General features: G+C 44.3%; 2 protein-coding genes across 3 annotated transcripts in view; both read right to left on the reverse strand.

Annotated features, from left to right (window-relative positions):
- Positions 1–5,158: 5,158 nt before the first annotated feature.
- On the reverse strand, positions 5,159–11,066 carry chp1 (calcineurin-like EF-hand protein 1). The gene is made up of 7 exons (XM_029461099.1): positions 10,596–11,066; positions 10,277–10,349; positions 8,979–9,059; positions 8,246–8,373; positions 8,057–8,118; positions 6,862–6,984; positions 5,159–6,563 (listed from the first exon to the last, which is right to left on the reverse strand). The coding sequence occupies exons 1-7, from the start codon at positions 10,660–10,662 to the stop codon at positions 6,510–6,512; spliced, it is 588 nt and encodes a 195-aa protein (XP_029316959.1). The 5' UTR covers positions 10,663–11,066; the 3' UTR covers positions 5,159–6,509.
- Positions 11,067–12,866: 1,800 nt separating this feature from the next.
- Positions 12,867–15,757, reverse strand: part of lgmn (legumain) — a 9,336-nt gene continuing 6,445 nt past the window's right edge. For both annotated transcript variants that reach the window (XM_029461271.1, XM_029461270.1), the window contains exons 9-14: positions 15,443–15,561; positions 14,856–14,945; positions 14,530–14,739; positions 14,222–14,392; positions 13,875–13,942; positions 12,867–13,318 (exon numbers count right to left, since the gene is read on the reverse strand). In XM_029461271.1, coding sequence (XP_029317131.1) covers positions 13,276–13,318; positions 13,875–13,942; positions 14,222–14,392; positions 14,530–14,739; positions 14,856–14,945; positions 15,443–15,561 — 701 coding nt within the window. In that variant the 3' untranslated portion in view covers positions 12,867–13,275. The remainder of the gene's footprint in view (positions 13,319–13,874; positions 13,943–14,221; positions 14,393–14,529; positions 14,740–14,855; positions 14,946–15,442; positions 15,562–15,757) is intronic.

The following is a 15,757-nucleotide window of genomic DNA, read 5'->3' on the forward strand; positions in this document are numbered from 1 at the left end:
ATTCGACTTATCTTAATCTATCTTCCATTTGCACTGGTGTTAGTGTTATTACTTACACACTTTATATTTATTGCTCTATTGTGTAAGTGAAGGAGATTTGCTGAAAACCCCTCCGAGGGTTTGAAAGGATTCTCCATGCAGCATTTTACAGGGAATAATTACAGCAATGGAAAATCCACAATTTGTATTAATTTCTCAATCATTTAGTTTAAAACAAATGGAGACATTAGCATGAGAGTTTTAGATACTAGGGAATCTTTTGTGTCAAAAATCACTGAAATAGCATTTTATATATAAGGTAATAGTGAAATGTCCTTTTTAAATACATTGCCACCCCCCAACTGAGAAGACATGTGCAGAACATGTCAAGCTAAAGAAGGTGCACGGGTCCTGCAGGATTGGAAAGCACTGACCTTGGTGTGAAATGATGCAGAGGTATCTCCAGTGGGTTCGAGCTGCTGCAGCTCACAATGGTAAACAAAAGCCAGGGGGGTTTCTTCTTCTACGGTGACACATCCAGGTCTCCCGGACTGGACGTCCGCAGGGTTTGTTCCGTGCAGTGTGGCCGCGCCGAGTGAGGACACGTTCAGAGAAGAATACACCGAAAAACCGTCGGCCGTGCCCCGTTTCTCCCCCCTTACACCCCGGGGAGGAGAAGGTCCTCTCGTCCCCGTCTCCGCACACCCTCCGATCTACGCCATTTTCGCTCTGTTACTACGAGCCAACGGAAGAGCGCGGTGATTGGACCGGAGACCTGTCACTCAAAATGAAAGCCTGCCCCGGATTTACATTCTTCTTCGTCTTCTTTTTAAATCAGTTAACAATACAATCAGTGGTTTAAAAAGTACTCAGATATTTATTTAAGTAAAGTTTGTAATATAACAGTGTAAAAATACTCCATTACATGTAAAAGTCCTGCATTAAAAATAAAGTATTGGTATTAAAATATACTTAAAAGAGTAAAAGTACTCATTATGGAGAAAAAAAAAATATATATATATATATATATATATATATATATATATATAAATAATCATTAGATTATAATTAGCATGCATAATGTTGCCACTACTTCTGGGTAACCTGTACACTTAACCGATAACAATACTTCATCATTTATACTTTGCATTAATAATCTTAATCAGTAAAGTAACTAATATTTAAAATGATCAAATTAATGTATTGGAGTAAAAAGTGTAATATTTGCCTCTGAGATGTAAAGTACAAAGATAAAGTAGCAGAAAATGAAAATACTCAAGTTAAGTACAAGCACCTCAAATGAGTGCAGTACTTTAGTAAATGTACTTAGTTACTGTCCACCATTGAAAACAATGATCGTAATAATACTGAAATGAGAGTATTTTAAGAGAACATTAATGATGTATAGATATTAGTGAGATATATTAATAAGATGCTTGGTGGTCAAGTGAACTGCTTAATTAAATCAGAGCTGAAAGTGAAAAACTAAACACCTTTCTAATGTTTGCTAAGCGATTAAACAATTAATGGGATCTATTAATGATGTAAATACCCGCAACTCTGTTCTAATTCAATCAAATGTCATAAATGTTTTGCTTTTCTGTTTTATATCATATTAAAGTGAATATATTTGGGTTTTGGACAAAAGGAACATTTTTCACTATTTTCTGACATTTTATTCACCAAATTAATCTAGAAAATAATATATAATAATCTGACAGGAAAGTACATTTAATATCTACTTAAATAGTTAATATTCTATCTTTGCATGTTATCCTGTCTTTATTGTACAAGCAGAGTTTCTGTCGAGCACAATACAAACAATTGAGTCAAAAGTTTAATTTAAGTATTCACAAAGTGTGAGGACGAATATATATCCATCCATCCATCGTCTACCGCTTATCCGGGATCGGGTCGCGAGGGCAGCAGCTCCAGTAAGGAACCCCAATCTTCCCTTCTCCGGGCCACATCCTCCAGCTCCGACTGGGGGATCCTGAGGCGTTCCCAGTGAGGAGATATAATCTCTCCACCGAGTCCTGGGTCTTCCCCGGCGTCTCCTCCCAGCTGGACGTGGCTGGAACACCTCCCTAGGGAGGCGCCCAGGTGGCTCCTTACTAGATGCCCGAACCACCTCAACTGGCTCCTTTCAACGTAAAGGAGCAGCGGCTCTACTCCGAGTCTCTCACGGATGGCTGAGCTTCTCACCCTATCTCTAAGGGAGACGCCAGCCACTCGGCTGCTTGTACCCGTGATCTCGTTCTTTCGGTCATGACCCAGCCTTCATGACCATAGGTGAGGGTAGGAACGAAGATCGACCGGTATATTGAGAGCTTTGCCTTCTGGCTCAGCTCTCTTTTTGTCACAACAGTGGGGTAACTGTAGTACCGCCCCTGCTGCTCCAATTCTCCGGCCAATCTCTCGCTCCATTGTCCCCTCACTCGCGAACAAGACCCCGAGGTACTTGAACTCCTTCACTTGGGGTAAAGGCTCATTCCCTACCCGGAGTAGAAAATCCACCGGTTTCCTGCTGAGAGCCATGGCCTCAGATTTTGAGGTGCTGATCCTCATCCCAACCGCTTCACACTCGGCTGCGAACCGATCCAGTGACTGTTGAAGGTCACAGACCGATGATGCCATACGGACCACATCATCTGCAAAGAGCAGCGATGAGATCCTCAGGTCACCGAACTGCAACCCCTCTCCTCCACGACTACGCCTCGATATCCTATCCATGAAAATCACGAACAGGAATGGTGATAAAGCGCAGCCCTGGCAGAGGCCAACATTCACTGGGAACGAGTCCGACTTATCGAGTATCCGGACACAACTCTCGCTTTGGGCGTACAGGGATTGGATGGCCCTCAGAAGTGACCCCCTCACCCCATACTCCCGCAGCACCTCCCACAGTATCACCTGGGGGACCTGGTCATATGCCTTCTCCAGATCCATAAAACACATGTAGACTGAATGGGCGTACTCCCAGGCCCCCTCCAGGATCCTTGCGAGAGTAAAGAGTTGGTCCATTGTTCCATGACCAGGAAGGAATCCGCATTGTTCCTCTTCAATCAGAGGTTCGACTACCGGCCGAACCCTCCTTTCCAGCACATTGGAGTAAACTTTACCAGGGAGGCTGAGAAGTGTGATACCCCTGTGAGGCACACACTCTCTGGTCCCTCTTTTTAAATAGGGGAACCACCACCCCGGTCTGCCAACCCCTAGGCATTGTCCCAGACTTCCACGCAATGTTGACGAGGCGTGTCAACCAAGACAGCCCCTCAACACCGAAAGCCTTCAGCATATCTGGACGGATCTTATCAACCCCTGCGGCTTTGCCACTGTGGAATTGTTTGACTACCTCAGTGACTTCCATCAGGGAAATTGACGATGATCCCCCATCAGCTTCCAGCTCTGCTTCTACCGTGTTAGTCGGATTCAGGAGTTCCTCAAAGTGCTCCTTCCACCGGCCGATAACCTTCTCAGTCAAAGTCAGCAGGGTCCCACCCTTGCTGTACACAGCTTGGATGGTTCCTCGCTTCCCCCTCCTGAGGTGCCGGATGGTTTTCCAGAAGCACCTTGGTGCCGACCGAAAGTCCTTCTCCATAGCTTCTCCGAACTTTTCCCACACCCGCTGCTTTGCCTCTGACACGACAGAGGCTGCCGCCCTTCTAGTCCTTTGGTACCCTGCAACTGTTTCCGGAGTCCTCCCGGATAACATAACCCGGAAGGACTCCTTCTTCAGTCGGACGGCTTCCCTGACCACCGGGGTCCACCGAGAGTTCGACGGTTACCGCCCCTTGAGGCACCTAAGACCTTGAGACCACAGCTCATCACCGCAGCTTCAGCAATAGAGGTTTTGAACATCGCCCACTCAGGTTCAAAGCCCCCAACCTCCACAGGGATGTCTGAAAAGCTCCGCTGGAGGTGTGAGTTGAAGATCTCCAGGACAGGGGCTTCCTCCAGACGTTCCCAGTTCACCCACACTACCCGTTTGGGTTTACCAGGTCTGTCCAGAGTCTTCCCCCACCCCTTGATCCAACTCACCACCAGATGGTGATCAGTCGACAGCTCCGCCCCTCTCTTCACCGGAGTGTCCAAAACATGCGGCCTCAGATCAGATGATACGATTACAAAATCGATCACTGACCTTTGGCTTAGGGTGCTCTGGTACCACGTACACTTATGAGCATCCTTATGTTCGAACATGGTGTTTGTTATGGCCATTCCATGACTAGCACAGAAGTCCAACAACAAACGACCGTTTGGGTTTAGATCAGGGAGGCCCTTCCTCCCAATCACGCCTCTCTAGGTGTCTCCATCATTTCCCACGTGCGCGTTGAAGTCTCCCAGCAAGACTACGGAGTCCCCTACTGGAGCCCCCTGCAGGGCTCCATTCAGGGTCTCCAAGAAGGCCGAATACTCAGAACTGCGGTTTGGGGCATAGGCACAAACAACAGTCAGAGTTTTCCCCCCCCATAACCCGAAGGCGTAGGGAGGCGACCCTCTCGTCCACCGGGGTAAACTGCAACATAGCGGCGCTCAGCCGGGGGCTAGTGAGTATGCCCACCCCGGCCCGACGCCTCACACCTTGGGCAACTCCGGAGAAGAATAGAGTCCAACCCCTATCCAGGAGTCGGTTCCAGAGCCAAGACTGTGCGTGGAGGTAAGCCCCACCAGATCCAACTGGTAGCGCTCCACCTCCCGCACTAGTTCCGGCTCCTTCCCCCACAGAGAGGTGACGTTCCACGTCCCCAGAGCCAGCCTCTGGTCCGTCGAGGTCCCTGACCATCACTGCCACCCGTGTGACAGCGCACCTGACCCCAGCGTTTTTTCCCCATGAGTGGTGGGCCCACAGGATGGATGGATGGGAGGCACCACGTAGCTTTTTCAGGCCCTCCCTCTGTGCCTGGCTCCAGACAGGGGCCCCGGGCTTCCTTCGGGCAGGGTCTCTCCTTTCCTTTCCCTTTTTTTCATGAAGTCGTTTTGAACCATTCTTAGTCTGACCCCTCACCTGAGACCAATTTGCCTTGGGAGACCCGACCAGGAGCACTAGCCTCCAGACAACACAGCTCTCAGGTTCATAGGGACACACAAACCTCTCCACCACGATAAGGTGATGGTTCCCAGAGAATATAAAACCAGATAAAGTTAAAACAGTTCCTTCACAATAATTGACAAACAGTAAGCATGGCACTTCAATTTATTCAAATTAAATTCATGAATCACTTTAATACAAACGTCACAGAACATGACTCATCTGTTAATAATCACGATTAATAAAATGGTCATGATGTATTTCCTGCACTCAGCAGCTGCAGAAGGTTCTTGATTCAACAAAGTCACATAAAGAGTAAAGCGTCTCAAATCAACACGAGTCTGTACACAAAACATTTAATTCTTTAACACGTGGAACGAGTTCACTGGGATCAGACACATGAAGAAGACGTGCACACAAGGGAGGAGGAGCTTTAACTTTGCATTTCAAGACTAAAGTCAAACTTCCTGTTGATGCGTCAACGCTAGTGCTTTGATTTATTGTCAACATTTTTGACTTCATCCTCAAAATGCAAAATAGAAATCTTCCTCCGTCCAGTGTCGCCTCATGATCGGCTGCAACACGCTCCCACAGAGATGACTTTCTTTTAAAGTCTACAAACTAATCGACAGTTTGCAGCACAGCTCGACCCGTCAGCTGTCAGGAAGACTCACGTCGGGGAAACTGTCTGCGAGCAGCCGCTGACACAGTTTAGAACATCCTGCAAACGTACTAAAGTAGACACACACCAGCCCCAGACACACAGAACACCATTTAGTTTGAAATTGTCATTTACCAGCACAGTTTAGTTAATGAATAAGCGGTTCTATAAATATTACATTATACACATGTTGCAGCTCCAACAGGCCCCAGGTACTTCCTGGCTTTGAAAGAGGGTTGAACTCTTCAGGTGATTATAATCTATTGGCAGTAGCTAGGTTAACACACACACACACACACACACACACACGGCCACAGGCTCTGTTAACGGCTGAGATGAGAACCAAAGCCGTGGCACTTCAGTGAGTGAAACACAAACGTGTGGCGCAGGTCCCGCTTGGCTTGAGCTTTAAGTTAGCATTAAAACACTGTCAGTTAAGTGGAATCACACATCTTACAAGTTGGACTATTGCATATTGATACGGACGAAGACACAACATGTAGTATCTGTTGATCGGCAGGAGCAAACACTCGCTGCAAAACGCTTTCATCGTAGCGAGCTATGCAATTAATTTTCATGTGGAAAGTGGAACAGTGGGACTAACCGTGACCTCTGAAGGTTTTCTAATAAATAATGTTCCTGGAAAAAAACTAAACGGAGCCACTGCCCAAGGCACACGTTTCCCTTTGTTTACAGAGCAGCGGCAGAAACTGAGGGTCTACATCATCTACCTACAGCGGCTCTGACAGCGTGGACCTGCTGACAGCTGGAGGACTTTGTGTTCTGCATCAACACACGTGTTGAAGCTCTACTCTAAATTAAATAACAAGACACAGCTTAGTGTAGGAACCGGATGCTCATCTTCTGCTCCACATCCACCTTCTCCAAGACCTGCGGAACAAACAAGTGTTATTGTTTCTGATGCGTCAGACACAGAACTAACGTTGGCTCAGCGTTAACGCGACACATGAAACACGTTGAGGACGTGGATGAGTTTCAATATTTTTATCTATTTGACACATTTTAAACTTGCAACTTCTGTAAAGATTGTTTTGTTATCGTTTCTATAAATGTCTTTGTGCATTCTACATGCAATACAAGCTTTTATGAAACCCCTTCACACATCTGTCAGTGTTACAGGTTCAGTAGAAACACGTTGCATTAATAAACACAGTTGTAGAACACTTGCCTTGATGAATTCATTGAAGGAAATGGAGTTATCTCCGTTGGTGTCCGCCTCCTGTATGGTTCTATCAGCGATGCTGCCAAGCTGCTCGTCGGAGATATTCACACCAACCATCATCCGCAGCACCTGCGAACAAACAGAATGTCCCTTCATGTTATTAAAACTGATCCTGGCAAAGATTAAAGTCACGATGTTCGCCCAAACAATATGGTGAAGGTGCTACGTGTGTGTGTGGATGTGTGTGAGACACAGGATAATGTGTAGTTATTACAGCAGCCACACACTGGAGCAATTACATGATGAAATACAGTGAACATGCATTTACTGAGAAACTTTGAGGCTCGAGCATCACGTGAAGCTCCAGGCTGGCTCGAGCATCACGTGAAGCTCCAGGCTGGCTCGAGCATCACGTGAAGCTCCAGGCTGGCTCGAGCATCACGTGAAGCTCCAGGCTGGCTCGAGCATCACGTGAAGCTCCAGGCTGGCTCGAGCATCACGTGAAGCTCCAGGCTGGCTCGAGCATCACGTGAAGCTCCAGGCTGGCTCGAGCATCACGTGAAGCTCCAGGCTGGCTCGAGCATCACGTGAAGCTCCAGGCTGGCTCGAGCATCACGTGAAGCTCCAGGCTGGCTCGAGCATCACGTGAAGCTCCAGGCTGGCTCGAGCATCACGTGAAGCTCCAGGCTGGCTAGAGCATCACGTGAAGCTCCAGGCTGGCTAGAGCATCACGTGAAGCTCCAGGCTAGAGCATCACGTGAAGCTCCAGGCTCGAGCATCACGTGAAGCCAGTGACACAAATGTTTTGTGCAAAACAAGAGATCAGTCTGAGTCATTAAAGCTCGAGCTTAAAGCAAATACTGGTCGCACAATGTCACCCGAACCGAGACGCTTCACTGAGGGACAACAAATAACACGAGCAAGACAAAATACAGGATATTAGAGCGTCTGGGAATCAACCTGTAGTTAAGGTGAGAGATCACGTCATTATCAGCACAAGGGCAAAGTCTCCTCATCGACACGCAGACATGAATATTGCTCAATAGCTTTTGTTCTGTGTCAAAGATAAAACATTGTTATTAAGAAAAGGCTTCTTCAGAGTTTAGTTATTCACCGGCTGATTCATTGGTTGCGTGCAGCCGTCGCTTCCACAAACTGTGACTCAGCGTCTTATTTACGTGACAAAGCAGAGTCCACTCACCTGCAGCAGCTCATCCCGGGAGATCTTATCATCTCGGTCCAGGTCATACAGACGGAACGCAACTGGAGAAATATAAAAACATACAAGTCACGACATAGTGAGCTCACTCTATGAAATCCTGTAAGTGTTCATGATTCAGGTCACCCCGCTCCACCCAGACACGCCCGTGTGACGGAGCTCGACACTCACAGAGCAGCTTGTTTGTTCTGCTGTTGAGCGGCTCGCTGACGGCCGCGTTCTTGTTCTTCTCGTTGTCCTCGATCGGCCTGAAGTGAGCTAAGGTCCGCATGAAGCCCCTGAAGTTCACCTGGTCCTCTCTAAGAACCAGACGCACAACGTGAGACGCACAACGTGAGACCCACACAGGGAAAGACATTCTTATTCAAGTCCAAAAGAATATAATTAATATTCCTACGAAACAAATACATTTAAATATATTAGTTTATTAAATAGATTTTTTAAAAAGGACTACTTATATTTCATAATTCTGCATTTATAAAGAAGTACAACTCATTTACATCCTCAGATTTATTTGTCTTGGTTTGTTTATTTAGTAATGAATGACATTCTTTACGGCTCAGATTACGTTATACTCCACAAACACCAGCAGCGTGAGCAACACACTGAACTCAAACCAGTCGTAACTCGACACCATCACAGAGTCGATCACTCAGGAGCAAAACAAACCCAAAACCAGAGCAACACCACGACCTCTCTAACCCCGAGCGGCGGCACAGCTGACGGGATTTTAAATGATACATTTGGAAACATCTGGTTTTCAACTTTCAGATAAACGAGCTCAGACTGCAGAAGCTCTGGATCGCTCTTCAAACACAGAGTTGGCCACAACTGAAGGCCGGTGGCCTCGTGCAGCCGTGTGGTGGTAGCTCTTTAAGGACGGCAGACCAACGGCAGGACTCACCCCTCGGGAAAGAACGCATTGATGATTCTGTCTCCCAGCGGGTTGATGGCCAGCTCCGGGATCCTCTGGAAGTCTTCCCGACTGCAGGAGACGAGACATCAAGGTCAAAAGATGTTGTTAGTTTAAAAACGATTTCTTAAACAGATACGACAGCACAAAGCTCGTGCCGACATTATTCTATTAAAGCAAATATGAAAACAGGAGAAGCTGGACGGATAACAGAAAGTCAAATAAATACTTTTAATGAATTAGTCGTGAAAGAGTTCCTCAGGTCTGTACAGATGTTAAGATGTTTAAGCACTTAAATAACTCGACTCTCAGCGCTGCATCGAAATGGTGACGATCAATGCAAAGAATAGAGTTTACAGAATTCCTTTATACCCAAAGTAAATATGACTTTATTTAACCAGCTGTTCAGAGTCACTGATTGCAGGATCATTCAACACGAGCTCTAAGCTTAAAGTTAAGCATTTTCCAAACTGTGTACGAACCCGTCGGGCCATCAGCCTCAGGAGTTAGTCAGCAGGTGATAGATTTAAAATCTGTTGTGGCAACTAATGCGTGATAAGAAAGTCACCTTGAGAAATGAGAACGTTCCCGACTGTGTGCTGTGCAAGAACAAGCAGAACCAAGAACGTGTTGTGTGTCAACACAACGTCTTTCAAAAGAAAGTTCTCAGAGTGCGTACTTCATTTCACCCTTTAGAGATTCATCTGCAAACGAACGCTCGTGCACAAACCAAAAGTCTGCAACACCAAGTTTCAAACCCATGTAGCAGCTTTAATGATTACCTACGTCTTCACCTATTGTTTGTCCGGAGGAAGGACAGAGCAAGACGTTACTCAGGAACCAGAGAAATGTCACACAGAGGTGCTCAAATAAGAGACAACATGTATCATCAAGTCCCATCTGAGAAGGAGTGAAGTTCTTCTGGCTGACCTTCATCTGACGACAGTCGCTGCCCGAAGGAATTTATATTACAAATAGGGAATTCATTGAGAAAAATATTTTGCTGCAACAAGTTAAAATATATTAAACCACAGAATAGCATTTATGTTTGGATGGTACACGTCTGTAACTCTGCACAGATATATTTTAATAGTGAAAAGGGAAGAAACGGAGACAAAGCCAATATAAAGCAAACATAACCTGCAGGCATCTTTAATCATTAGTGAGGAAAGTTAACATGTTGCACTGTTTGGAGTCACTGCCCACACAAACAAGGACTTCGCTCAATGCAATGCTTCAGACCTTTAAAGAGAGAACCTGTCCTGGCAGGTGAACACAGTGTTTCTCACCTGAGGGTGCCGTTTTCTCCTTTATCCAGGCTGGTGAAGCGGCTGTACAGCCGAGTGATCTGACTGTGGGAGACTGCAGGAGACAGCAGAACAGTCAGTGCTTCAGGAACACAACTCTCTTACATACCGGAGCTCATTACACAACCACCAGGCATCTTCAGAGGCTTCAGTGTCTGCACTGTTACCCAGTTACAGCAGAGTCATGCAATCACTGCTGTTAGCACAGCTTCCTTCTGTGACATGATTTACAGATTGTACTGATGAAATGTTGTCGGCTAGCTGCAGTGAAAGTCAGCACAGATGTGTAGAAGGTACTTACAGCCAGTCTCCTTCTTAATCTCTTCAATTTCCTCTTCTCGGAGTAACGTGGACGCTCTGGATCCCATGGTGAACAGGTGAACAGGTGTTATAAACGAGCCGTGTTGCGCAATCCAAACCAGCAGTGGAAGAATCTCAATCCGGATTTATGTTAAAGTTAGCAAACAAGCTAACGCAGCGAGCTACAAGCTGACTTCTCGTTGTGGTCGCTTAGCCGAGCCGTTACAACGAGAGTTCCAACGAGAGTTCAGCCCAAACAGCCGTTTGAGTGGTTCTGACGGTGAAACGGGAGAATCTGTCGGTTAGTGAAGTTTCTCTGCGGCCTGTCGGGGTTTCATACAACAAGACGGGTTTCAGGTTTCGGTCGGGCTGTCTTCCTGTTTTACGAGGCGGTCTCTTTATACAGCCATGGACGCGGAGGGCAGGTCCTTCCCGAGGCCCCTCCCCAATCAGGGGCTCGGAATCAGGCAGCTGACGCTCCTGCCTGCCTAAAGGTCGAGGCTAATGTCGTGTGTGTATATATATATATATATATATATATGTTTTAATTTAAAATACCATGTTATCCACATGTGTGAACACATAAAGCTGTTACGTTAAATTCAAAAAGAAAAATAGCCAGCGTTCATTTCAAAGTTTGTAGTTTACTGTCAGTCGTGCTAAAGAAAAGCTAGCTACAGGGGAACCATCCTGCTCGGGTAACCATCTCATCCGTAACATCCGGTCAGCTACAGGGGAAGCATCCTGCTCGGGTAACCATCTCATCCGTAACATCCGTAACATCCGGTCACGTGCAGGTGTCATTTCATTCACTATGAAAAGAATATGCTTATAAATTAAATAAATAAACTAAGCAATACATATATGTATGTATACATTAAAACATATTTAAAGGGCGTTTGTTTAGAAATTTTAATACAATATTATATAATATGTTTGGGCAATACATATAATAAATATTAATAAAAGTCCCTGGAATAATTAAAATGAGTCCTTTGAATTAAGTCCTATTTAGGTATTTAATTAATATTAATTAATATATATTTGCTCATTTATATATCCATTGCCTCATTCATTTATTTCAGGATTTATTTCATAGCCATATTCATTTATTTATTTAATATTGAACCAAATGGTATTCCTTAATATGGAGCCAAATTCATAATAATATCTAACATTTAATGATTAAAACAGAAGAGCAAAATTAAATTAAATTCATGATCCCCTCTTAGAATTAGCCTACTTAAATAACTTGTCTTAATTATAGAAATCCTTTTTTATTTTTATTAAAATGTTAAAGTAAAGTAATAAAATCTTTTTGAGCAGAGGACTTGATGTAAATGAAAGTGAAAATCCTCAAATAATAAATAGTAAAAAGCCAAACATCAAATATTGAATATCCATATAATAATAATAATAATAATAATAATATTAATAACAATATAACTATATAAACTAACAAATACACGCTGGTTTTTGATTTGCAATTCATAAATAGTAAAAACGACAGGTCGGCCATCATATAATAAATTCAAATATATAAATATATTCAAAGCAGCATTTATTATTTCATGTTTTCAGTCGGTGGCACATTTACTAAGTTCAGCTGGGAATGTCATTAGTTTTGCATGATTTTGGTCATAAATAATGCTAAATATTCCTAAAACTAAATTACAACTTTGTGTCTCCTTGTGGTTGTTTTGTTGCTTTGTCTCTTTGCAGTCATCGTGAGTCTTTCTGCATCTCATTGTAGCAGCTTCGGTCTCCTTGTTTCTCTCTTGGTCAGTTCGAGTCTCTTTGAGTGACATTGTGTCGGTGAAGCCAGATCAGTAATCCATCCGATTCTCAGACATGGAAACTTCTTAACATTGATCCCATCACTAAAATGTAAATGTCTTATTTGTCATTTGAAACTGTTCCCTGTGGATTCTTTCTAACTTCTCACGCACAGTTCCAGACGGTTAGCTAAGATGTAATAAAGGCGTCATGCTGTATAAATGGAGGGATTCCCTGTTGGATCAGGAGGATGTGTGTGTGTGTGTGTGTGTGAGGATGTGTGTGTGTGTGTGTGTGTGAGGATGTGTGTGTGTGTGTGTGTGTGAGGATGTGTGTGTGTGTGTGTGTGTGAGGATGTGTGTGTGTGTGTGTGTGTGAGGATGTGTGTGTGTGTCAGGCGGAGGAGCTGATAACTAGGCTTAGGTAGAATTACTTTTAATATCAAAGTGTTATTTAGATATTAAGGAATAAGAGCAGACGCTGGATGTCCACAGAGGAAGTTGCAGTTTTTGGTCTTTCAGGTTTATTAAAGATCCCGTGTTGCAACAGATTCAAGTTCAAAAATCATTCAATGTTCAGTGGTACCTTCTTTACATGTCAATGCATGCCGTGCATCCCACACATACAGCTAAGAGCTAAACACATTCACATGAATTCCATGTTATTATTGTCTATTTTATGAATAATCAGAGGCAGTAAAACATTATTCAAACCTTTCACAGTGCAGCTCATCGTGAGACAAGTGTAAAAGTTCTCAGTAAAATCAAAAACACATCACAAGTTAAAAATAAAAAAGTGTTATCGTGTCGACGTCAGATTGATTCCCAAGCAGTGCAAAGAGAAGCTCCGTCTTCTCGGGTCTCCTCACGGGATGGAAGCAGTTTCAAAGATTTGTAGAAACACTTTTAATTCTTGAAGACACACACGGAGTCCATGGCACGCTGGATGCTGCAGGGAGACAACCACACACACTTAAAGGAGACGCTGCAGGTGAACAGCATTACTCACATTAACCTTTTATATTACAAGTCTTCTGACACGTTTCAATATGTAAACGTTCTTGTTTCATGTTGTTCACATGTCAAAGGTTTGTACAGATTCTGGATCTGTCTTTGTATCACTCCATAAATCACTAAATCCTGTCAACACACAGAACTCTGTGCATCTCCTGCATGTAGTGAGTGTAGCGTGTATAACATGAGCTGTGAGTGACATGTGAACAAAGCCCTCTGCACAAAGCTTCAGAATATAGAGAGGAATGAAAGTGGAAAGTTTGGTGTATGTAAGTGCTGCTGAAGTGGAGACTTCTGCTGAAGAGTGGGAGAAAAAGCTCCTTTAGAGAAAAGCTCCTTTAAAGATATGTATTGTAACATTCATACATGTTACATAATATGTACATGAGGCATTATGTAATGTAGCTGTGGACAGTTTACATCTACACACACAGTTACACACACACTCTGATGTGATTTGAATAATGAATAAGCTTCAGTGTGAGGCGTACCTGTCGGCGGAGTATCCTCTCTCACACAGGTTCACCAGAGCGTACAGATGTCTCAGAGCGTATTCATACTGAAACACAAACGTTAATAACCACATTATATTATATGTATTTGAGCCATAATGTCAAACACTTCCAGACAAAAGGAAACTTGTTTCTACAGCTGCGTGAGAGTAACCGGGGAAATATAGCATGAAGTTCAAATGTGCCTTTAAATAAACTAAAGTTCTGTTGATGAAATTAAAGAGACATTTAGACTTCTACTACGTCTCAGGCTGGTGTCTGTCACTTGTGGACGAGCATGTTTGAATGTGAACACAGAAGAGAAAGTTCTGGTGCTTCAGCTCCACCTCAGTTCTGTGCCAGTTGAAGCAGTTGTGTTTGAAGTGGTTGACTGCAGCCATGTAGCACTGATGCTGGGACAGGTCCACCTGCTCGCCCAGAACCTGCTCCGCCTTCAACTTGTTGCCGGTCACCTGCTCAACCACGTGGCGCATAGTCTCAGCCAGCATCTCCCTGACCTGCACACACACACACACACACACACACACACACACACACACACACACACACACACACACAGTTAGACATCTGTAACATGAGAACTGTAAACCTGCTGATAGATCACATGACCTGCGAGGACCTGGAACATCTATACCTTGTAGTGGGAGTCGATCTCCATCAGCAGCCCTCTGGCGACTCTGATATCATTGGAGGCCATCATCTTCCTCTTGAGGATGGCCAGAGGAACGTCAGGGCTCGGGGTCAGATCTGCATTTGTAACTGGCTGCAGGCTCATCGGAGGAGCCGGCCGGCCGCTGGCCTTGGCGTTACCCTGAAACGCGATGACCTTCATGTGGGCCAAAGTCTGTGTGGAGAGAAGGTCCAGATACTAAGGACAGGAAGCTCCTTCACACTCTGTACTGGTCACATCACACGTGTCTGTCTTATAACGTCTTAACCCTCCGGTGAAACGTAACTCACCTTGTTTCCAAACTGCTGCACGTGGCTGGTGTTGGTGTGGCTCTTCACGATCTTGAACTGCTTCATCAGAGTTTCCTTCTTCAGATCCTCCTGCGAACACAACGAGAGACCAAACATCAAACAGCTTCACAAAGTAACAAACTATTTCCAAAAACTAAATCTTCTCTATTGTTGCCGGTGCTTATTGCTTTTATTTCCTGGTGTTCACACTTCCTGTTCCTGGTGTTTGGAACAGGAAGTGAGTTTTGAAATGTAAAATGACTTTTAAATGGTATGAAGCTCCGGTCAATGTAAACTTTAGAAACTAAAGTTTCAGCTGATGTTCAGAAATGGTAAAATGTGTATTTTAATTAATATGTAAATGTCTTAAAAGACAAGATTCTTTACACGTATTACTCACAGAAGTAGAAATCCTTACGACTTTAATAAAATAAAATCATGTCAATGACACAACTCACACATGTAACTTTACTGGACGTAAGTTCATCTGCCTGATCTCAGCCTCACTGTTTGCTTTGGGAGATGCTTTTATTGTGAAGCCGGCACAGGAAATGCATCTTATGACAATAAAAGCAAACGCCACCCACCACATCGGAGTCCTCCATCCAGTTGACGCTGTACCAGTCCCCCAGGTACGTGTCCCTCTTCTCGTCATAGTAACAGGCGTAGGACGACTCGTGGGAGTTGGATGCTGTGGTGGCGTACACTGAAAACAATATGTTCTCATGTTATGCTGTAGAATTATAATTTTCACAAACTTAGCAGGCGGGTCAGACACGTGTGGGAGGATCGGAAGTGGCAAATAAACTCCTGCAAACTGTCCAACTTGCAAAACAATAGATTTATTTGGACGTTTCTGCACAAGAGCTTCATCAGGCTTCACTTCCTTAATCTACCAGCTG

Source organism: Cottoperca gobio, chromosome 22, assembly GCF_900634415.1.
Source record: "Cottoperca gobio chromosome 22, fCotGob3.1, whole genome shotgun sequence".
NCBI lineage: Eukaryota > Metazoa > Chordata > Actinopteri > Perciformes > Bovichtidae > Cottoperca > Cottoperca gobio.